At 39.0% G+C, this 24,621-nt stretch overlaps 1 protein-coding gene across 3 annotated transcripts in view; it reads right to left on the bottom strand.

The window, feature by feature from the left end:
- Nucleotides 1–24,621, bottom strand: part of efna2a (ephrin-A2a) — a 63,360-nt gene continuing 38,739 nt past the window's right edge. Inside the window, exons 1-4 of one of the 3 annotated variants that reach the window (XM_088433986.1) lie at nt 23,960–24,049; nt 10,390–10,682; nt 5,440–5,505; nt 1–2,796 (exon numbers count right to left, since the gene is read on the bottom strand). In XM_088433986.1, the coding sequence (XP_088290112.1) occupies nt 2,672–2,796; nt 5,440–5,505; nt 10,390–10,682; nt 23,960–24,012 (537 nt within the window). In that variant the 5' untranslated portion in view covers nt 24,013–24,049 and the 3' untranslated portion in view covers nt 1–2,671. Of the gene's footprint in view, nt 2,797–5,438; nt 5,506–10,389; nt 10,683–23,959; nt 24,050–24,621 lie in introns of those variants that run through there. The other 2 variants (XM_088433984.1, XM_088433985.1) reach the window with 2 other exon arrangements.

Below are 24,621 nucleotides of genomic sequence, written 5' to 3' on the forward strand. Positions count from 1 at the left end.
TGGCCCTGAGGCATCCTACTGTGAAAATGAGCGTCGGATCATGAACCAGAGAAAAAACTGAGAAAAATAACAGGAAGACGGCATCAGTGGAATCAAAGAAGACACGTCTTTTTTTTGTTGTTGTTGTTTGTTTTGTTTGTTTTAATCTTCCACAGGCTACACTCACTCTCGCCCACCCATCACTGCATCCCACGCAGGAGTCTTTAACAGTGATTTTTCTTTTTAAATGCTACAAAAATAAGAGGAAACCGAGAAGGAGGGGCTTCCCCTTGTTTGTGTGTTTGTGTGTGTGCATGCCTTGTGTTGTGTAATTGTCGACACTTCATCCCCAACTCACATGAATTTTGCGGGAAATCGCACCAGGAAAAAATAAAACCGGATTATAACAAAAATGGCGCCTTGACTTGCGATGCTAAATTTGAATAAACATGTTATGAAAGCAATCTAAAAACATTTCAATTTGATGTTGTTATGGTCTAGTTTTTGTGTGAAATCCGACGAAATTCTTGTGAGCCGTAAAACAGCACGATTGTGTCGTGTTTTTATGCTGGTAGAACAAAACAGCAGCAAAACAAAATAGACATTCTTCAAATAGCTAAAGCTAGCCAGTGCTAATTTTGTTGAATAACACTTTGTATTCATTTTAACCCTATTTTTGAAAAATAAAATAAATGGAATTTATTGAGACAATAACTAAATCGATTGACAATCAACAAATAAAAGATGGAAAAAAAATGTTGATGAAATCCAATCTTTTTTTCTTTCTTTGTTGGCAACTCGCCTGCTAGCAATATAACAATCGGTACCATGGCAAAATAATCATGGCATTGAATTGCGGTCAAGGAAACGGGAAATTTTACCACAGTTGAAACAATACGAGTGATCGCAATTGCTCCCCAAAAAAAACCAAAAAAAAACCCCATACTTTTAGGACAAAAGCTTGAATTGACACGAGCAATACCAGCATGAAAATGCGACAAAACCGTGCAGATCTAGACTTTTTTTTAAGCTCGGGGTGTGTGTATATCTGCATGTCATGTATGTGTGTGATGTTCACAGTGCTTTGCTCTCATTCGTTCGCTTCCCAGCAAAAAAAAAATCCCTTTTTTTTTCTTTTGCGATCTTTTTTAATTTCAACCCTTGTGCGGTATTTCGTCCAATCCTTTGATTTTTGCATCAAAGGAATTTCCCATCAAAGGGAAAGCATTGAAAGAAGACACAAGGGAGCTGAAATTTCACCCAGGTGGTGACGACATGCCAAAGTTGATCGTGACACGACGACTTAGTTACCACACTGGCGGGAGTGAGCTAAAATACTGCGAGATGTGGAAGAAAATGACCCAAAATGGTCAAAATACTGCACAAGGGTTCAATTCAGTCCAAAGTGGACGCATGTGTAAGTGTGTGTATGTATGTGCAGGGTTACGGCGCTACCACACACCCTACAGTCCACGAGCTTCCCGCCGGACCGGTTTTAAGAGCCAAGACCATTTTCAGTCAGCGTTAACGTCCGTCGTGGTCCGATTGAGACTCTTAGGTGGTTTCCGGTTGGTTTTACCGAGCGGGTCCGTGGGAACTGCCGTTCTAGAGTCCACTGAACCACCACATGTGGTTGGACCGCGTGAAGAGAGCAAATCCCGTTGGCTGTCTTAAAAAGTCTCTGGAGACGGATAGTGGCGGCAGGGTGGTTCTGGTTACCCCCATGAAAAAATAGATCATCGATACAAACAAGGTTGTTCTGAGGGTTTCACAGTGGTCACGCAACTTAAATGTCGCCAACTCATCTCTCGGCCCCTGACCGGTACCGCCCTGAAACCCTCGCTCCCAGTTCCGAGAACCTGTTCCCCAGAAGCCGCTGCCCAGAACCTGCCGCTCACCGGTCTGAGAGAAGTGACCACAACCATATACACAAACACAAAGAAGGTGGGTGACCAGTGGTACATTCATACAGGAGTAAAGTCATGGTTCCAGAAGTCACCCGACCCGTTGGACTAAGACAAGTGCAGACTGCGCCTGTGCTAAGAGCAGGCGGTGATAAATGCTTTTTGTTTAGAAACAGCAAAGAAGACAAGAACACATCCCACCTGAAAATATACACCTCGCCAGACCCACCCGCTGACCCTCCCGCAAGGCTATGGTTAAAGTCGTCATCGTGCGTGCTCGCGTGATCCGGATCTGTTTAGTCTACGGCAAGAATTGGATTAGGTTGTAAAAAAAAAGAAAAATGCAGGCTACTTGCGATTCAGACTTTGGGAGTACAAAAGCCGTTTTGTGCATTGGGGTCGACCTTCTGGGTGGATGACAAGTTTAATCATATCCACGGCTACGTTTACCTCGTCACTGGCCAAGAGTCAATAGTCACATCCAAAGAAGATCCTGATACAAGTGAAAGGACATTTCCCAGAGTGCAAAGTATCCGGTCCACCCTGCGGACTTGCCGGGTCTGGGAAGGGTGTCCGTGCTTGGGCCGTGGAGGGCGGGGCGGCGGGCTGGCAGTGGTGGTGGCTGGTGGTCGCATTTGTAGGTTAAGTGGGGTTGGGCGGGGCGGTGGTGGATAGGGCGGGTCAAAGGGCTTCCCTGAGGGGGGCGGTGGAAGTTACGAGGGACGGCCAGCCCAGCCCGGCCCGGCGTCCCTGGGCGGGAGCTCCAGGAAGAAGGGGAGTGAGGGAAGTCACAGCCAGGAGAAGAGTCCCAGCAGCAGCCAAGCCAGAGCGGCTACCGGGGCGGTAGGGTCCGGTCTCCGGCTTGGACCGCCGTCAGTCAGGAAGGGCTCTGGGGAATCGTATCCCGAGCCATCTGAAACACAGGGATGAGAGGCGACAAAATATCCGATTCGATAAAAGATTGAAAGGTGAAGCACTTGGATCTGGGTTCAGTTGTGTTCTGAGTTGGCTTACGTTGTGCAGTAAGGAACTAGCCGCAGATGGTGGTAAAGTAGAACAGGTAGCTAACCTTTTGCAGTTGAACCATTGAACTGCTAGTATTGATCAGCTAGTAATTGACACCTTCAGTCCTGCTCCTCGAGTGCCAGTCTCCTGGTCTTTTTTTGAATGTTCCCCGGCTTCAACACACCTGATTCGAATGATCAGACAATCAGCAAGGTCGACAGAAGCTGGATAACGATCTGAATCATTTTGTCTAGTAGCAGGGAGACCATTAAACCCTTCAGGACATCAACCCTCAAGGATGAGGATTGAAGATCCCTAATTTACATTTAACTGCTAGCTATCCACTAGCAGCTGATTAGCTAACCTAAAACTCAACTACTCGCTGACTGTTAGCAGCTCAACGGCCACTAACTTACATTGGACAGTTAACTAGTTGTTAGCAGCTAATCAGCTTTTAACTTACAATAAACTGTTAGATACTCGTCAGCAACGTTTTGGCCATGTGCTTACACTGAAAAACTAGCTAGATTTTAGCAGCTGATGAGCTAACTTTAACTAAACTACTTGCTAACTTTTAGCAGCTCGTCAGCTATTAACTTACTTTGAACAGCTAGCCAGTTGTTCGCGGCTGATCAGCTTTTAATGTACACTGAACTGTTAGCTACTTGTTCGTATCTGATTTGCTATCTACACTGAAACACTAGCTAGCTGTTAGCAGCTAATCAGCTATAAATCTACAATGAACAGCTAGCTAGCCGTTAGCGGGTGATCAGCTATTTACTACCACCGCTGCCAATAGTGATCCAGACCTTTTCTCTGCAACACCTTGAGATGTTTACCACACTGCTTTGGCAGGCGTGTTTGGTATGCATTTTAAGCCTATAAATTCGACGATGTACTACCGAAAAATTTGTATGTGATGTTTAGCTTGGCCAAACTATGGATGTAGCAAATGCAGCTATTACCAGATCAAGTTAAACCTGCTCCAAACCAAACTTCAGCGTATCACTCTGAAAATAAAAAATGAGGAGCCAGTGTGAAGACACAGCTTGCAAGTCTTCGCCTTCAACTGGAGATGCAAAACAGAGCAAGAAGACGGCAGAGGTGGGAGGAGGCGACAGCAGCGGAGCTCTGCGGGGGGTTTAACCAACCTAATTACAGTTTAATCACAGAGACTCCACGAATCTGGAGCAGGGAGCTGACACACACAACCCACTTGTAAATGCACCGTGTCAGTACTTCACACGCGAGAAGGGTTTGCAATGACGGACAGATTTCACTCCAGAATTAAAGCCACGGAATTGATGTTGTTTCAGTGATTTGGGAGGAAAGGGGAACCATCCAATGCCTGGAAAGCCGGCACACATCCCCCACTTTTTCTCCCCCTAACATCTTCAAAGTGTGTCACCATCAAGGGAGACGAGTTACCAGGCAGGTTGGATGCTACGCGTCGAGCTCGCCTTCAAATATGCCTCGCTGGTACACTTTCAAAATAAGAGTTGCGTAACCGCTTCCTGCCATCTGACCTACTTTCACCGTCGGGTTATTTTTTTCCGTCGCCGTATATAAGAGAATCCAAGACAACATTGGAGATTCGTTGTACGGGGGTTTCTCCAATTTTCGATTAACGTTTCGGTGACAAATTTCAGCACCCAGCATGGTGCTTCAGTACAGAAATTTGCTGTTTAAATCTCACTGAAGGCCTTCCTGTGTGAAGGTTCTCTCCAAAGTTCCATGAGTTTTCTTCAGGTATTTGGCATGTGTGACTAAAACAGAATGGCATCAGATTTTATTGGGTGAAAGATGAGGGGCTTCACACGTTACTCCTCTCACGTTTTTGACATGCATCTCCTTTCACATAATTCATCCAATTCACTTCATTCCAGTTTCAACATATTCCAAAATTTCACGCCATAAGAGCTAGTACTTTTCAGATTCCAAATCTCAATATTTTCCTCAAAATTCAATATTTTCACCCCAAAATTCCCCATTCATTCCCAATGAGGGAGGGGGTATTTATCATTAATTCCAAAGGCAACATTTTCATTTGAAATTTTACTCGTTTCAATTCACATTTGGGACGATTTTCACCTTGCCATTCCCAATGTAATTTTCAACATAACAAATGATTTTCAATGTCCAACTTTCCTTGCACCACAAAAAATTTCACATTCATTTCTAACGACGCAATCGAAAAAAAAGAATTGCTTTCAACTTCATCTGACATGGTTAGATATCTTTCAGGGTTCATTTTTTTCCCACTATAATTGCACGCTTCAATAGTTTTCATTGAAAATTTCAGCCTTCACATCCGTATGCATCATTGCTTGCTGCGCTACACTTAACAGTCTCCTGGGCTAAATACAGCCCACGGGCCATAGGTTGCCCAACCCAGTGGTTTAAGCATTGTTTGGCTTCTCCGCAAATCAAAGTGCAGACTTTGGGCCGCGCCATTCAATCAGACCTCTTATGGCCTTTAATTTCACAGTGATAGCCAATTTGGACCTCTGTGTATGTGTGTGTGTGTGTGTGAGTGTGTATGGCGACTTACCAGGAGGTCTGACATACACTTTCAGCTTGAGACACGCTCGGCCCACATGGTTCGGATGAGGAGACGCTGCAAAGAGATTGAAAGCTGTTATTACTCAAAGAGATGTGGCCGAATCCTCAAAATGATCCACAAAGAAAGAAAAACCTGGACTTGGTCCAAAATGACCTCACTTCCTGTTCAGATTCAAAAGTGATTTCTTGAGACTTTCTTCTTAAATTGCATTCAATTGATTCATTTGATCTAAACGCCATCTACTGGTGGTTGGGCAGAAGTAAAGTTGTGACCAAGTTTGAAATTTAAATAGGAAAAACACGTGCCACAAATGAAAATTAAATTAATTAAAATTAAAGTAAAAAAAAGGTAAACGTAAGTAAGTAAGTAAGTAAAACTTGACAAGTATACTTGTCAATGGCACAGAGTGAGTTTTAATAAACTTCAACCAAAAATTGGTTGAACCAAAATTGCCAACTTCAAATTTCTGAATGGGTTTTTGAGACTTGCATAAAATCGATTCAAAAACGAATAATCCAAAATGCTCCAACGCCATCTACTGGAGGTTGAGCCTCAGTAAAGTTTTTATTTTTATTCCAATACTCAATATCCGATTCAAAAATTTCCTAGCAAACCCAAGACCAGCTATCGTTTTTATTCAATCAAAACAAGAAAATGTTGTCGGAAAATGGCCGCCTCCTGATGCGATTTTTGCGCTCGCGATGACACATTTCTCCCGGAGTCAAGTGGGACTAATGACGGGGATTCCATTCCGTTTAGCCTTTGAAGTCTGCCTCGCTGTTATATGTCGACGTTAGCGCTCATTTTTTGGAGGAACTCAGACGCTTAAGATGCTTCGGATCCGTGCGGATTTTCCGTCTTTATTCAAAGAGAGAGTCACCTCAGGTGTATCGTCGAGACGGCGATGGAGCGGAATTCATGTTAACGCCTCACTGTGTTTAATCTTCATGAGCGCCGTCGTTAAATTTTTCTCTAATGACTGCGCCGACGTCCAATGAAGACAAATGAGCGAGCGGTGATTTACTCTTCATGTATGGTCTAACTTAATGAGGCGCTGTGTCAAACGGTGCGACCGTCGAGCTTGTTTGTGTCATTACTCATTTGTGGCGGGAATTGATTGCTCGCAATAATGCTGTTTTCAATCGAGGAAAAAAAAAACATCGGGCATTGAAAACAACTTTGAGAAAATGAGCTCTTGTGCCTGAAATTAAACATTTCGACCGCGTTTTACAAACTATAAGGCGCGGTTGTCATATATGAGGTGCACTGCATTGTAAGGCACATAGAATAGAAGCTGTAGTAGTGGCTGGGGTTGCATTGCAATTAGCATCCACTAGATGGAGCTGCGCTAAAAGGAACGTCAACAAAACAATCAGATAAGTCAGTCAAACTTTGGTGACTATCTGAAATTAAGAATAAAGATGATTTGTGGAAAATACCATCTGAAGAATGGGGAAAAAAATACCACTTAACTACGTTAAAAGATTGTTTAGAGCAATGCAAGACCAATCAAGAATTTAGAAGAATGCCATTAAATATTAAACTTAATTTTTTTAACCAAATAGCAACCCCCAGTTTTGATTGTAGAATATACATTTATAACTGAAATGCAGAGGTAAAAATTGAAGAATTTAAATGACTATTTTATTTTTTTCGTCTCCCAAAAATTTATGTGCTGTATATGGCGCACCGGATTATAAGTATTATTATAAGTATTATTACAACCGTAACATTTTTACGCTGGCGCTGCGTTCACTGACCACTCAAAATGTGGGAAATCTGAAACACACTTAATTTAACGCACAACAAATATATAACTTGAGGGTATGAACACCATGAAGAATTTACAATTGTGATTTTTTTTTTGTGTTTTACTATAGTTTTTACTTTGTCGCCAAACTGTTATGAATTACGATTTTAAAATGCTAAAAAAAAAGAAAGAACCTAAAAAAACCACACATTTTAATTGTACTCAGTTGGCAAATAATATTTTTTAAAATAATAATTAAATAAAACAATATTTACAAAAAATCCTAAATAATATAAAAAAATTCTAAAAATTAAAAACCCATATATATATCATATAAACTTCAAAACGAATGCAAAATGTTGCAAAGATAATCATTTGATATCCCAATTGACCCCCCTACACATACACACCCATTTTTGTCTGTAATAGTTCTTTTGGGGCCCCCTGGAGTTGTATAGTCGCCAACTTTGGTATTGTATTACTCAGATCCCCGAGGGGTTCGAGCAACCCCCCCCCCCCCCGCCAAAAAAAAAAAAAAAAAAAATCAGGAGAGTGTGCAGGAGTGTAGTAGGGGCGGGGGAGTGGCGGGGTCAGTTGTCAAGTGATTGTGAGTGCGTGAAAGGCCGTGTCCATCATCTTGACAAGCAGACATGCACTATGCTCTCTGACATGTGCGCACACAAGCACACACACACACACACACACACACACACACACACACACGCACACAGGTCTTTATTGATGTGCTAAAGCAGCATTTTTCAATGTGAGTGTGTGTTGTATGTTCTGATAAAAAACACATTGATTTTTTTTTTTTCCTCTAGTGATTCATGACCAGGTGCCTTGATGATGTATGTGTGTGTGTGTGTGTGTTGGTCATGTGGCTGACATGTTGACAGGTTGGATAGGCCCCTCCCCACCTCCCAGCTGCCCTCTGATGAGGCCGAGTGACTCTCAATGGGCTTTCAGGAGACGTCGCCATTGTGGATGTGCTGGGAACGGGAAGTGGCGGGGGGGCGGAGCTGATAAGACTTTGCACAAGATGTGAAGCGGGGGGCGCAACACGCGTAGCGTTTGTCCGAGGGGCGAGCTGATAATCGGTACGCGGAAAATGAGCGCTTGCATACCGGTTTAATTTTGAACGATTTTCCGTGTTTATCGATTATTATATTCCATTGGGTTAGTGCGTTAACATCCACAGATCCTTTTTTAAAATCATGTTTTTATATATATATATATATATATATATATATATATATATATATATATATATAAATTTATAAAAAAGACATAATTGTGCAGCCCTAATATATATATATATATATATATATATATATATATATATATATATACACATAAATATATTATTAACTGTTGGAAATTCACAGCTTGAATTTTCAACAGTTAATAGTCTGGTGTTAATGTATTGGGAACGTTAGAATTTGGCGGTGTTTCCAGACGTTTGACGGTTGTTTTTAATGGCCGGCGCATTTGAATGATCAGAAGCTCACCAGGTGTTTTTGGAGAAGCGTTGAAGCGCTTCCAAACAAGTGTTGAAATCACTCCATCAAAAAACCTTTTAAAGTCATTACCCCCGCCTTGCCGCTCTTTATATTTTTTGTGGCATATTTGCAATTGACAGCATGAATGACAGGGGAAAAGGGGAAGGGGGGGTTGCGGGACCCCCATCTGTGACACTAACACCTCTGTTGTTAAAGCGCATCAACGGCGATAATAAGAAAATGATTACAAAGTGAGCTCATGGAGAAAAAGCAGGCCGAGAAAGAAAGATGGCAGCCGTGTTTATGTCCTGTGAGTGCAGAGTAGCTTGTGTTGATTGCATATTTACATAATGTTTACAAATGCATGCAGAGCCGCGGTTGTGCATAACAAACACACACACGCTCGCACACACACATTAGCATTTTTTTTTTCCCTTTTTTAGTTAGTGTGGATCAACCAAAATGTGCGTGCGAGGAAAAATGTGAACACCGGGGACGTGCTGTCAGGGGAGGCGGACTCATGCAGTCGATAATAAACAAATAATCATTAAATGAAATTAATTTCCATTTTCGTTCTCTGCTGAACCTCCGTTTGAATCCGACGATATTTAAGATTATACATTCAAAATTTCTACACGTGCATATTTACTGTTCAAATATGTTGCCGAGACCCAAAGTAATTGATTACTTTTGGTGCTTTAATACTTTTAGTACTTGAACTACTTGTGGTTTTAGTACCTAATGTAATTGATTAGTTTAGTACAAAAATACCAAATTGATGAACTACCAAAGTACTTAATTCGTGAAACTAATCAATTATTTTATACAATAGAGTAATTAATGTCATTTGGTACTTTAGTACCTAAAGGTGGGTACTTATAGTAGGTACTTGGTTACTCTAGTAACAAAGTAAATGATTACCTCATTACATTTAGTAGTAAAATACTAATAAAATTATGAGTAAAATAATATTTTTTTAGAACTTAAAATAATTGATTATTACTTATAATACGAGTATTTCATATCTAAAATACTTCACAATAAATTAATAATTAAAGTAATTGATTATTTTATAGTACTTATGTACCAAAGTAATTGATTAGTTTAGTACATAAGTACCGAAGTAATTCATGGGTTTTAGTATTTTAACATCTAAGGCAGGCACTTTGCTACTTAAAGTAATTGGATACTCTAGTACCAAATTAATCAATTACCTTTAGTAATTAAAATACTGATTTTTAATACCTAAAATAATTGATTCATTTAGTAATTAAAATAATAATAATCAAGTACCCAAGTAATGAATTGCTTTATATATTAAAGTACCAAAGTAATTGATTAGTTAGTACATAAGTACCAAAGTAATTAACTATGTAATTCATAAACCTAATCTATTACATTATACAATAAATATAATTACATTTCAGGCAGGAACTTTGCTACTTAATGTAATTGGTTACTGTAGAACCAAAGTAATCGATTACCTCAGTACATTTAGTAATTATTGCTGGTGCCACACAATGGGAAAAAACAAACACACCTCATAAGAGGACACAACTGAGGTGCCACACAAACATAGAAAAACAAGAACACACACCAAAAAAAGACGGGACGTCACATTAGAGGGAAAAACAAACACACACACGCATGCCCCACAAAGAAAAAAAAAAGAACACGGCGACGTACAGATGTAGTAGTACTCGTGGCCGGGCCGGAACTCGAATCCCAGCGAGAAGGGCGTGAAGAGCTGGAACTTCTCGGAGAACCTGAGCGGCCCGTCGGCGCCGCTGGGCCGGTTGCACTCCCAGCGTTTGAAGCCGCGCAGCCGGTGCTGGCAGGAAGTGTAGCCCTCGTGGTTGACCATGAAGAGGATGTAGCGCTCCATGCGCCCGTGGTTGGGCGGGCCCTCGTAGTACGGGCAGTAGATGTCCAGGTAGTCGTTGATGTTCACCGCTACCCGGTACTCCCCGTGCCAGAACCTGCACGCAAAACGTTACCCTTCATTTTTTAAATTTGGTGACGCCGTTGTATCCGTTATACGTCGGGATAGGCGAGTGCCGATACCGGGTATCGGACCGATACCGAGTATCGTATCGGACCGATACCTGGTCTTATTTTAAGGTATCGTCCCTAGCAGATCACAAACCAGAAATCCAAGAATAGAAAATTGGCATCATTTCATGCAGTTTTCGGGGGAAAAAAATTCTATCAAAAGATCTGTCGTTGTTTTTGGTAGGGTAAATTTTATAAGTCAAAAGTACTGATGGTTTCGGAATTGGATGTGGTTATTTGGTGACTACTTGAGTTGAGTACTGGTACCGGTATCGGTCTGAAAAAAGATAATCGTTGGGAAAAAAACAAGAAATAAATATATTTAAAATAAGAACAATAATAATAATTGGAAAAATTGGGCGTGTCCCATTTTTACTCATTTTATTCATTTAACAATGTCCAATTTTTTTATTTTATTGTCTTAACCATAAAAGGATGACTTAAGCATTTCCAATTTTTAAAAAATACTTCATGCATCAATAAACTATATTTTAAAATCTTTTATTTTCTTAGACGCGCAATTGAAAAAAACTCGCAATCTCCATTGTCAGTCATTTACTAACGCGTAATGAAGTCTTTTGAAAGCTATACTTATTAGCACGATTAGCGATTGAACTTTGATTTTCGGACAACGTAACGTTGTCGACGTCAATTCAGCTGCCTTAGAAAAGTAACCCGACGGCTTTTGCTAACGCTACTAGCATCTAGAGCTGCTTGCCGCTAGCCGTTAATGTTGGATTCGCCGCTAAACACCGTATAACACAATGCCAGCATAAATATTTTTTTTTAGGCTACGCCTTTTAGCATAATTAGCTATTGGATTTGACTTTCGGACAACTTAGCGTTGTTGACGTTGGTAATGAGTCAAGTCAGCTGTCACGCCGCGACATCCTGCCAGGAGCTACTTCAAAATAAAAGTCTATCAAGGTCCAAAAGTTATTTGGGAAGCTAGGTTTTATTTTGAAGTTTCCGATATGTTAGCGGTTAGCTTTACTTCTTTCTGACAGAATACACTCAATAACTGGGTACCCGAGGCAGAAGATATATCTATTTTTTAGCGAGCCACCCGATCTACTCGAGGAATCGCTTCCTCTATCGTTAGTAATGGAAAAGCAGCGCTTTCTGCAATCACCGCCGCCAAGAAGTATTTACAGGCCAAGATAAAGTCCAAATAAGCGCAGCGCTGAAGGCTCTCCTGAAATAAATTCCCTTTTTTTTTTCATTTCTCCTTGACGGCCATTGATCGGCCGCGATGGAGACATTTCAGGTCCGGTTATTGGGCTTTGTGACGAAATTATCCTTCGTCAGAAACGACGGCGGCGCCTCTCCCGGAGGGCGAACGGTGGAAGTGAGTTGGATGCCAAATGAGCGCCTTCACGCCTGGCCGGGCCACTCGTTTGGAGGCATTGATCCGGCCGCCGGGGAGCTGGGCTCCATCCTCTCGACTCCCCCAATCAAATGCCATTAAACGCACTTTGGAGGGAAATCTGCGAGGAAGGAGAAGGCGGCGGGACAATGGGAGAAGCCGGCGGATGAGGGTGGCCGGATAATGAGATTGTGTGGAATGTGAGAAGGAGGCAGATGGGATAAAAGCTTGGGAGTGTGCTGGAGTATCGTTTTTTTTTTGTTTTTTTTTAACCCCCTCTCGTTTATTTCAATTTGTGTTTATTTCCATTGCGCCTGTTGATTGTGGACGCGTTAGCGCAAAGACAACTGTAATATACTTTGCGAAAGAACTAAAGGACCCCCGAAAGGCACTTTACGTGGTGCGATAATAAGAATAATGAGAGTTGAAGCCTTATCCTCTAAAGCAGATTCAAGTTGCGCAAAAATGATAAGAATTAAAGCGGCGGAGCAGCATCACAAAATGAGAGCAAAAATTCAATCGGCTCAGCGATTGGCTTAGAAAGACGATTCAGGAGTCTAAATAAGAATACGTAATAAGAATTAAAGCGCATCGAAAGGCGATTTCTGTGACCGATTGAAAAAAATTAATAATTATGAAACAATCGGAAAGTTCTTTAGTTGTCTTGTGCAGGTAATCGCGACAAGAATTAAACGTCTCAAAAAGGAATAATAAACAATAAAGGGCCCCTGACAATCTGATATAAATAAATACAATAAATAATAATTAAAGCACAGGTTAAACCAATTTAGTGGGGTCTCCAGAGGCAGTAGTAAACATTGAAGCAGTCCTTAAAGATTCATATGGTATAAATAAATAAAATAAATAATAATTAAAGGCCAGCATAACCCAATTTAGTTGTCAGAATAAAAATAATCAAAATTATAGGCCTCCAGAGGCTATGGTGTCGCCGCGATAGTAAACATTGAAGCACTCCTGAAAGATTCAAATGGTATAAATAAATAAAATAAATAATAATTAAAGCCCCCAGCATAACCCAATTTAGTTGCCAGAATCAATAAAATACAAATTATAAACCTCTAAAAGGCTATGGGGTTGCCGCAATAGTAAACAATAATGATTGACACAGTAGTATAGATAAATGAAATAATAATAATTCAACCCCAGAATGACGCAATTTAGCTGTCCGAATAAAAACAATACGAATCAAAGTATTGGGCAGTGATCGAATGTCATTAGTGAGGCCTTTTTTTTTAATAGATGCAAAAGTGTTTAATGCTTTCATATTTCCCCCTCACATACATTTATTCGAGCCGTGCGAAGACCCGCAAGTGAAAAGCGTGGCTAAGCGGTTAGCGCTAGCAGCTAAGCTAGCTCTCAGCTTCTTGGTTTCTTGCCAAATAGATAAGCTTCAAATGAACAAATTCGGTCAGTATTAAATTAGAAAGTTGGTGGCTAACATGCCTACATGTTACCTCAAAGATTTTTCTGGTCAAAGGTTGCAAACTGCTGCACTTCGAACGAGCAAAATCAAACCGAGAGATGCTAACTGACAACTCGACGTATTGACTGGGGAATTGTGTGTGTGTGTGTGCGTCATCAATTCTGGTTTCGCAGCATGACTGTGATCAAAGGTTCTGGTTTGAAGAAGAGGATGTTTATCACACCTGCCTAAACATAAATGTACACATAAACGCAAAAAAACACACACACACACACACCCTCATCCTCTCCTTAGCTGCCACCATAAACGCACTAAAGCCAACACGAAATTTTAGCGCGTGAACTCCCGCTGTGCGCAAGGTTAGACACCACAACAGCCGCTGGGAATAACACAATTTATAAAAATAGACCTAAATGTTTCCAAAGAAGGATTCTAAAACACTTTAATAGCAATCTAAACACTTCAAAATAAATCGCTTACAAATAAATAGTTAATTGTCCATATATATATATATATATATATATATTAGTATACAGTATAATATATATATATATATATATATATATATATATATATATTAGTATACAGTATACAGTATATATATATATATATATATATATATATATATATATATATATATATATATATTAATAAATAAATATGACATAAGTTAATAATGCTGTATGTTTTTGAGTTGTTGGCGACTTTTTAAAAAAGAAGTTGATAGTGTGAAAGCCTGTACAGCAAGACACCAGAAAGTTCCTCGTGTGAAAAACTTGAGTCCAAATGTTGAAAAGTCTACTTTTTGAGCAGTCCCCCTCAGAAAAGAGAAGAAAACAAAACTTTTCAAACCCTAGCAATGAAAACTCAAATATGGATGGAATAATTTTAGGTTTTGGAACACCTGATTTTTGTTCTGCTGCTGACAGCGCACACGCACGCGCGCACACACACACACACACACATAAAAAAAAAGTTGGTAAAGTTGCACATTTGAGTCGTAGCTCCGCAGGCAAAAAATTCCTGCCGGAAGCGAGCGGCGGTATTGACAGTAATGAGCATCACTCTCACTCTCCAAAAAACTTTGCCCATTCTGTCCGGTTTTCCCTTTTTTTTTTTTTTTGGTAAAATGCAAACGCTCATCTCGTTTTTTTTTTTTTTTTTTGGGGGCCAGAAGAAGAAGAGAAGCTGCAGGCTGTTTTTCGCCAAAGCGCGTTAGTGTTCCATTACCACCAGCTCCCGTCACTCTCCCTGTCAATTAACGGCAGGCTTTCATCCGGTCACATGATTTGCTGGGTACCGCTTTTTTTCTTCCTACTCCGACTTGATCGTTTTCAAAACGTCGCTTCCACTACGGGAACGGTCATCATCCCTGCTGTCCAATTTGATTACACCTTCAGCTTGGAAAATAGCCTGTTTTTTTTTCCACTAAATATTGCACAAAGTTGAAATTTAAATATATTCATTTTTTCCTAACTATTCGAATTATTATTTTTTTTTAATAAGCAAATCAGGAAATAATATATATCATTGACTTGGTAAATAATTTATGAAAATAAGACAACTATATGAAATGAGAGTACAAGGTTAATAGATGAGAAAAATATTCCAAAAAACAGTGGAATAAATTTATCATTTCAATTTAGTTTTTAAAAAATGGCCGCAATTAGTGAGTTTTTAAAAAATTAATATTTTGTCTATTATACCTGTGTTTTGTTTTTTTTTTGGGGGGGCAGGGTTTTAGTTTTATTTATTATTCAGTATGGGATTTCATTTATTTTGTTGTTTATTTTATGGTTTTTAATTCATGGTGTATTTTGTTTATTATTAGACTGTATTGTCTTTTCCTTTCATCTTTTTTTGTTGACATTTATTACATATTTCATTTATAAGTTTCTCATATTTTTGGTTGTTTATGGTATGTTTTTCATTTAGTGTAACTTTCTTTTTTATTCATTATATTTTTGTAATCAGATTTCTAAATTATTATCCACTTTTTCATTTTGTAGAGTCTTATCATTTTTTGCTTTTACTTTCATCATGTAATTTTTTCATTCATATCATTTATTTATATTTTTTCCATTTATTGTATGATTTTTTTATTGTTTTTTGCAGTTATAATGTTATTTTATTTATTCTAAATTTTCATTTATTAGATTTGTATAATACTATATTGATTTTATTTATTTATTTTTGGTACTTTTATCATTGTATTTTTCATTTCACTTACTTGTTTTGATTTATTATACCATTTCATTTTTTTTTCATTGTTTTATAAGTAATTTTTCTAGTTTATTTAGTACAGTATATTTTTTTCATTCATTATATTGGTTAGTTTATTAAGTTTTTGACATCCATTTCAGGCAAATTAAATGCTTTAAATTAACAGAAAAAATACAGTTCAAATACAATAATGAGTGATCACAAATGAGGTCAATTTTTTTGTAGTTTATGTGAAGAAGAATAATATTGCATATTTTTTGTGTAGCTTTGTTGTTTCAATCAAAATTTTATGCACCCTGTAAATAGGCAAAAAATATCGCAAGCAGGTGGATAAACGTAAAAAAAACAAAACATCTTGCCATCCAAATGGGAAAAATAACTCAAATATTTTTTTTTTCAGAGCTTTCCAATCTATTTTGACACACGGACAATGATTTTATCTAATCCCCCACATGAAAGCAACATTAACGGCTTGAGCGGCCGCCAATCACGCATCACACGCTCCACACGAGCGTCCAATTAACATAACAAAGCGGCGACGGACAAAGGGAGCTGTCACCAAATGGGCGGGGCCCCGAGGGGGCTAAACTCCACCCCCCGGCAGGTAAACACTCAAAATGACAGCAAGAATCTAAACAAGAGCGGATCAGACGCCAAACGTCTGCGTGAGTCTTCATCGCGGTCCGAGACCGGCTATCGACGAAAACGCCTCCGAGCGAAAGCCGAGACGCGCTGAAGGCGGCGTTCCGAGATGGGAATTTGTCAAAAAAATATAAAAAATAAAAAAAAAAAATCCCCGTCAGCAACCCTCCAGACATGTCATGTTTCCATCGAGTCGACGTGAAAACAACCCGCTTTACTTTTCATCCCGGCGGCTTGAAGTATTTATTTTTGCCTTTACCGCATCATTCTGGCTGTCAATCAACATGCATATGATAAAGAATGTATGGCTGAATGACATAAATAACGAGAGGGGCCAAAATTTTCCAAGAAATAATACATCCAGGATCATCACTCACAGGTTTCGATTCGGGAAAAATAATTCATCTGTATACTATTTTGAACATTTTATTTGCTTCAGGCATATATCCAATCAAATCATAATATAATAACTGTATAACAATAACATATACTGTGTATTTATTAGTTTTATATTATATAATAATTCATATAAATGTATTGTATTTAAATATGCATGCTTTTATATATATATATATATATATATATATATATATATATATATATACACGCATTTATACACACACATTTTATACTTATATGCGTATAAATATTAGTGCTGTCAAGCAATTAACATTTTTTAAGTAACTTGCAAAATTCTTCTCAATTAATCGTAATTAATAGCATTTTTCAACAACTAATTCCAACAAATCTTGTCACATATTTGAGCAAAAATCTTGAATGAGCAAAATCAAATAAAAAAGAATATTTTGCTTCAAAAACTATTGAAAAGATCTTTTCTATATAAATAAAAATAATCATGTTAAAATATGTTTATTTTCCTGTAAAATACAACTGTTGCACACAACTACCAAATCTGACGTTACAGGCATTTTTTTTCTTATAGTCTTCTTATGAAAATATTTAAAAATTTTTACTTTTCACTCAATGAACGCATCTGCAAAGTTAACACCCTAATATACATACATACGACATCATCAAAACATCATCCGAGCGCTGATAAAAAAGGTTGAAAATCGGACAATCTCCAACGATCAATTCGACGCATCTCGGGAATCCAATTAAAACGTTGATCCGGCAGTCACATGACAGGATCCAAACGTGAAGGGAATCGCGCCTTCAAACTTCCGTTTGAAGGTCAGCGGCGTTTGTCATGTTTCCCGTCAGCGCTCGCCGACTGTCAAATCAATTTGAGATTTGGGGAGCGGGAATTTCCTGTAAACAAGCTCGGGACCGGCAGGTAAATGTGAAATGTTGTCACGGTACCTTCCCTGGAAATTGGATTATGTGAAGTGAGACTCACTTAAAAGCGCGTCTTATTTGGTCTGGGTTTTGTTAAAATGCGGAGACTTGGGAAGACTAGCAAAAGAAGAAAGTTCTACAAGTGCACAAAACCAGCTTGGCTCAGGTTGCGCTTCAATTTTCCATACCAAGAAGAAGCCCGTCGAAATAATGGCAGGAAAAAAAAAACAGGAGGAGAAACAAATTTTATCCAAGACGAGACTAAGGGCAATGATGTCTAGTATATTACAGCAGTGCCCGGCGCACTCAGCGCATAACGCATTAACAAACAATCCATGATAAACAGGCTCTCCCCTCCTAATAATATATTTTATCCAAGGGAGATTGAGGGCTAAAAAACATAGGGCGACAGTGTAGCAAAACAAAGACTACGGAGTATGCAACTGCAAGTTTCAGAGCAGGGCTAGAAGCACCAATAAAACTATAACAATAAAACAACGGACAATGTCACAAACTCTATCCGAGAGGAGACTAAGGGCACTGAGAAAACAGCACTGCAGTACAGCGGGGACTGTGAAACATCTTACAAAATTTAAGCAAGCTATGCTAAACAAACAAAACATGGTAACATGGGTCTCTATTATTCGCAATGAATTTTATCCAAGAGGAGATTGAGGGCTTCAAAAAATGGAGCAGTGCAGTAAAGTGGAGATTGTGGAGGATGCGACTGCAGGGCTAGAAGCGCGAATAAAATAATAATAGTAATAATATACAGTAGTAATAAAACATTGGAGAATGTCAAAAACTGTATCCAAGGGGAGACTAAGGACACTGAGAAAACAGCACTGCAGTACAGTGGAGAGAGTAAAATATAATACAAAAGTTTAAGAAAGGTTGGCTAAACAAACAAAACATGTTAACTTGGGTCTATATTATTAGTGATGCATTTATCCAAGACGAGAATAAGGGCACTGAGAAAAATGCACTGCAGTACAGTGCAGACTGTGAAGGATATTACAAAAATTAAACAGGGTATTCTAAACAAACAAAACATGATAACATGGGTCTCTATTATTAGCGATGCATTTGATCCAAGAGGAGAATAAGGGCACTGAGAAAAATGCACTGCAGTACAGTGCAGACTGTGAAGGATATTACAAAAATTAAACAGGGTATTCTAAACAAACAAAACATGATAACATGGGTCTCTATTATTAGCGATACACTTGATCCAAGAGGAGATTGAGGGCTTCAAGAAACGTAGCAGTGCAGCAATGTGGAGATTGTGGAGCATCATACCACTGCAGCGCTAAAGCGGTGCTTCAGCATTAGCATTTTTTACAGCGTGCTGTCAACAAATGCTAGCCAAATCTTGAACCACATTTTCCTTTGAATTTGGGGAGGGGGGGGGGACCAAATGGCCCCCATCCCTCATTCTCGCCACATCTTCAAGTAATCCAGCTGCGCCCAAATCCTCTTCTCTCATCCTCACCCCCCCCCCCCCCCTTCATTTGCCACTGATCTGCCTAAATTCTAACACCAGCCTCCTTCCTCTCACACACACAACAGAATTCCTTTCCAATCTTCTCCTGCGCATAAATTACAGCCTTTAGAAAGCTTAAGCTCCCCGCCAAAATTTTTCGCCTTTTTTGGTATTTCCATCCTCTCATCGACGATTGCGCTTTTGCTGGTGTTAGCCTGCGAAAGGTGACTTTCTTTGCGGTTTTTTTGCAACAGAAAAAGTGTCAGTAAAAAGAATGAATAGATTTTTGAGGGAGGGTCTAAAACAGAAAAACAGGAAAAAATATTTGTAAAAAACGCAAAAATAGAATTTTTTGTGGGGCAGAAAAGTTATTTTGAAAAACAGCAAGTTTTTTATTTTATTTTTTTATTTAATATATTTTATTATTTTATTGTATTTATTTTATTTATTTTATTTTGTTCACTCCCCCAAAATTCTGTTTAACTGAACATTTTTTTCCTTGATTTTTTTCATTTATTTATTTTTTACCTTTTGAAAAAAAAAAACCCTCCGCCCCGCCCCCCGAAAAATACTGGTAAATACTTATAATACTTATAATACTGGTAAAATACTTCTTTGTATTTTTTTCCGCTTTTAGTATGTTTTAATGATAGGGAAAAAAAAACAAACAGGAATAACATCATAAAAACAGAATACCTGTATTAAAAAACATTACAAAAAAAAAGCCCCTCCCCCCAAAAAGTCACACAAAAATTCTGGGTAATATTGAAAACTATGAAAAGTACTCAGGGTAAAAAAAATAATTAAATAATAAAATAAAAAAATCTAATTATTTTCAAAATTATTCAGCCCAGTCGATTACGATACGTGGGCGGGGCAACCACTGGATAATATAAAGCAAATAAATAAACGTACACACACAAAAAAAATCGAAAAAAATCCCGCCGCATATCTAATATGCGCATCGCAGCAGCCAGCGGATTTTTTTTTTTGCAATTATTACATGTGGATGTAAACGTACGGCGTTATATTTGTGCCGCAATTACGAGCGCGCGAAAAAAAATTTTGAGCGAAGAAAATCAAACTGAGCGAGCGAAAAAAAATTTTGAGCGAAGAAAATCAAACTGTGCGAGCGAAAACAGATTTTGAGCGCAAGAAAAAAAAACTATTGCGCACGTAATGATAAGAGTTTGAGCGCTTGGTATCCAATGAGATTGCTTGTACGCTATCCGTTGACGCCCTCTCGTTTGCCCTGTGTTCACCCGGAAAGGGCAAACGCGAGTTTATTATTATTATTACTGTATTGTCTCATTTGACAGAAATACCTTGTTAGTTTTTGTACTTTAATAATATAAGCCCACCTCCTCCCGCCCACGTCGATGTGACGCACTCTCGTTTGCTCCTTCCGGGTGAACGCAACAAGCGATCTCATTGGATACCAAGCTGTCAATCAATGTGCTTTTACAAGCTCCGATTGGCTGGTTTTGCGGCACAAACGTAACGCGTGAGCAGAACCGAGCGAGCGCAGAGGACGACTCGAGCGAGGGAGGGAGGAGTATCGCGAGCGAGAGCGAGATGTCGAGCGCGAAAATGCTATTGCTAGCGAGCAAAAAGGAATTTGGAGCGAGAAACTTCTTTTTTTCCGCGCTCAAAATCTGTTTTCGCTCGCTCACTTTTATTTTCAACGCTCAAATTTTTTTTTCAGCGCGCTCGTAATTGCGGCACAAATATAACGCCATATCAACGCGGCATAAAAGAGCGCCCCCTGTGAACTTGTGCTCAGGAACATTTTTTTTTCGGGCAAAATATGTGAATGCATTTGTGTGCAGTGAAAGGAAGGGCTAGAGGCTGTGTGTGTGTGTGTGTGTACAGTATGCGTGTGTGTTTCTTTCTTCTTGCGTCGGCCGAGCGCAGGCCTATTTGGAGAGGAGCTGCGGGGTCAAGGTTTGGCCACCGGTGGGAAAAAAAAAAAAAAAAAAGCTGTGTTCCATTTTAAAGGGAGATGGAAAAAGAAAACCTCACAAAGAAGACATCTTCCGCACCTTGGCTCTGCTATTGAAATTTGCTGCTCCAATATCGTGACATCTGACTTAGAAAAAAAAGGATTTGACGCTAAAGGCAAATAGTAATTCAGGATATGATGATAATTTTCCGATAAGGGCATTTAGTTTAGTCATATTAGACCTTTTTTTATAATAAAAGGTGAATTAAGAAAAAAATGTGGTTGAAAAAGGAGAGCTGGGATTTCCCACGTTGTGAGCGGTCAGTGAACGCCTCGCCAGTGTCACTGAATGCGCTCCAAGCAGTGGTTTTTCCTTTGTCGAGTTGATTTTGATTGCGCAGAAATCCGTGTTTCACCGAGTTTATGATTGTGCGAATATGCCAAAAGACGGCAATTAATAAACGAGTCACATGGTATTCGTTTCCGTGTTCTCCTAACGGAATCAGCCCGAGACATCATAACTTTTACAAGTTCCTCTACGTTCTGGTAATATTCCTGCATGTGAGCCAGGATGGACTCTCGGGCGTTGGTTCAGTCTGCTTGCTTCTTTTATTGAAAATGATGCAAAACAATCTTAGCTAAAATGAGCTGCCATTGGCTGCAAAAGAAACTGGCTGTTAACAGCCAACTGACTTCTGCTCTTTAGTTCATCCTGTTATGGTAATTATAGTACAAATATGGCCGACATAAAATGTGTGTCAAACCTCGAATTATGTGACTGACAGATCAATCTTCCTCAAAATGTATCGAATAAAAAAAAAAACTTCTAAATTTCCATTTAGAGGACACATTCATACTTTTGCCCTTCATTTTGGGGAAAAAATTGTCTTATATTTAGGAAATTACGGTAACAAACAAGTCAAACAGAATACCTTTCTGCGTTCTCTAACCCGGGTATTTTTAACTGAGTTAGCTGGAGGCATCATAATCATTATACGATTCTCTCCGTTTCAGTAATATTCCCGCGTGTGAACAAGGATGGACTCGGACGTTGGTTCGGTCTGCTCGCTTCTTTTGCTGAAAATAGTGCCGTAACAACCTCAACTAATACAAGCTGTCCTTTATTTATTTATTTATTTATTTTAAAGTGTGTCTTATATTTGGGGAATTACGGTAACAAACGAGTCAAACGGAATACCTTTCAGCGTACACAATTCTCTCCATTTCAGTAATATTACCGCATGCGATCAAGGATGGACTTGGACATTGGTTCGGTCTGCTCGCTTCTTTTGCTGAAAATAATACCGTAACAACCTCAACCAATACAAGCTGTCTTTCAGTTTTGGAAAAAAAAGTGTCTTATATTTGGAAAATTACGGTAATTGAGCATTCCGCAAAGTTTTTTTCGAATGCTAGCGTTTTATTTACATGCGGTTATTTTATCCGGGCATTAAGCAGATTAGGAGTAAAGCTAATGTGGAGAATTTGACCGGTTCTCCTCGGCGTGGATTTGCAACGGCCACGTGACGTCTAATTTGGAGTCACATTAGCTTGACAGCTGAGCACGTCAAGCGGACGACATGACGCTTTCTGCATATCCGACCACGGATGACAGTCGAGCTTTATCTCCCGCTAAGCAGATGAGCCGAATGAGACCGTTTGACACCAATTCCGGTTTTTGACGCATGTAACAGCTAATGGATTTCAGGCTTGGGATTGTCTGAGTCCAGACGAGGTCCAGATCCATGAAAAAACAGAATCATGTCCAGAATTTGATTTTTTTTTTTTTTTTTGTGTGGAAAATTTCCAAGTTAAATAGTGGTGTAACAATTAATCAATAACTAATCGATAATCAAATTATTCGATAATTGTTTTTGAGAATCCGTTGACACCTTTGGGAGTTAAAAATGTCAGAATTTCAGCTGCCCGATGAAAAAAATCTCCAATTTTGGTTCCTTCTTGAAAACAGACTGATTATCTTTGTGTTGCATGAATTATATTTTCTTTCACGTCTTTGCAAAAGAAAAGGGACAGAAATGAAAACCCGCTTTTTTAATCCAATCATCAAAAATAATCAACGGATTGATCAAATATTGAAAAAATCGTTAGTTAATTTCAGCGTTGGCATTAGCCTCGCCCCACAAACACATTGAAAAATGATATTTATATATTTATATATATCAAGCATTAGCATTCATACCCTCGTGAGGCATTTAAGGACACAACGTTTATCTGTATATCCTGTGCCTCATCACAATTTTTCAACAAAACAAAACCATCTCCTCTTGAATGCAAACTCGGGGATGACAAATCCGATTTGAGTGCAATTCATCAACACGTAGCCTTTTTCGCCACTGTCATATTTCCTATTCCAAGTGGGGTGGAGGGAGGTGGGGAAGTGTGAAAATGCTAAATGTACCACCAAAAAAAAAAAAAGTAAGAAATGTAATGACAGCGTCTGACTCACTGCGGTGATGCAACGTAAAATATGCAAAGTAATTGGCCCCGATTCTCTCTGCACTTATTTGACGATCGTTTCAAGCATGATGGGAACTCAAAAATGGTTCTGACACACACACAAAAAAAAGCTGTACTACGGCGAATTTTCCATATTCACTGAGGCATAATTAGCAACAATTTGCAAATAAGGGAGTCTCTCGTAAAAATATTTCGCTTTGATTGTTATTCGAGCTGGCGAGTGGGCTAAACAATTGTTTTGATTGCTTTTGTTTGCCGGTGTCGGATTTTAGTTTCTGGCGAGCTGCAAAGCTGTCAACAGTTCATGAAAGATTATAAATAACTCACAAGTAAGCTGAAGCAAGACTTGCATTTGGAATCTTCTGTAAATTTCTCGACATTTCTCTGTGGGAAGTGAAGCGTGGCAGCAGCCATCTTGGAAATTGGGAATCAGGAAAAGTATTGAGTGTCACGGACGGCCCCCTATATGTTCAACTTGGAACTACACCTGGATTTACTTGACTTTTTGGACCACTAGCGGCTACATTGAAATTCACGTTACACTACTTTAAATAATGGCTTCAATATGTAAATAAATAAGCCTGAAAAAATAGCAATTACTACTATCTTATTGGGTATATGTCGAGTGTACTCTTTTTTTCTAAATTACAACAAACGAATGCTATTGCAATGCTTGCGTTGTCTTCAAATGCTAACGTCACCGTCATATGCTAGTGCTGCGCTTCCACGCTAGCGCTATGATCAAAACAAACTGAGGATATTACAATCTAAACTTGATGGTAAAAAAAAAAAAAAACTAGAATTCTGATGAAACACCAGTGGTATATTAAAAAAAAAAACAGGATTAAAATGCTGGTATTATTTTCAAATGCTAATGTCACTGTCACATGCTAGTCTTACACTTACATGCTAGCATTGGGAATTAAAAAAATTAAGTATATTACAGTATAAAGTCGATGGTAAAAAGCAAGCATTTTCACAACATACCA

Source organism: Hippichthys cyanospilos, chromosome 14, assembly GCF_059441005.1.
Source record: "Hippichthys cyanospilos isolate Australia breed blue-spotted pipefish chromosome 14, RoL_Hcya_1.0, whole genome shotgun sequence".
Classification (NCBI taxonomy): domain Eukaryota; kingdom Metazoa; phylum Chordata; class Actinopteri; order Syngnathiformes; family Syngnathidae; genus Hippichthys; species Hippichthys cyanospilos.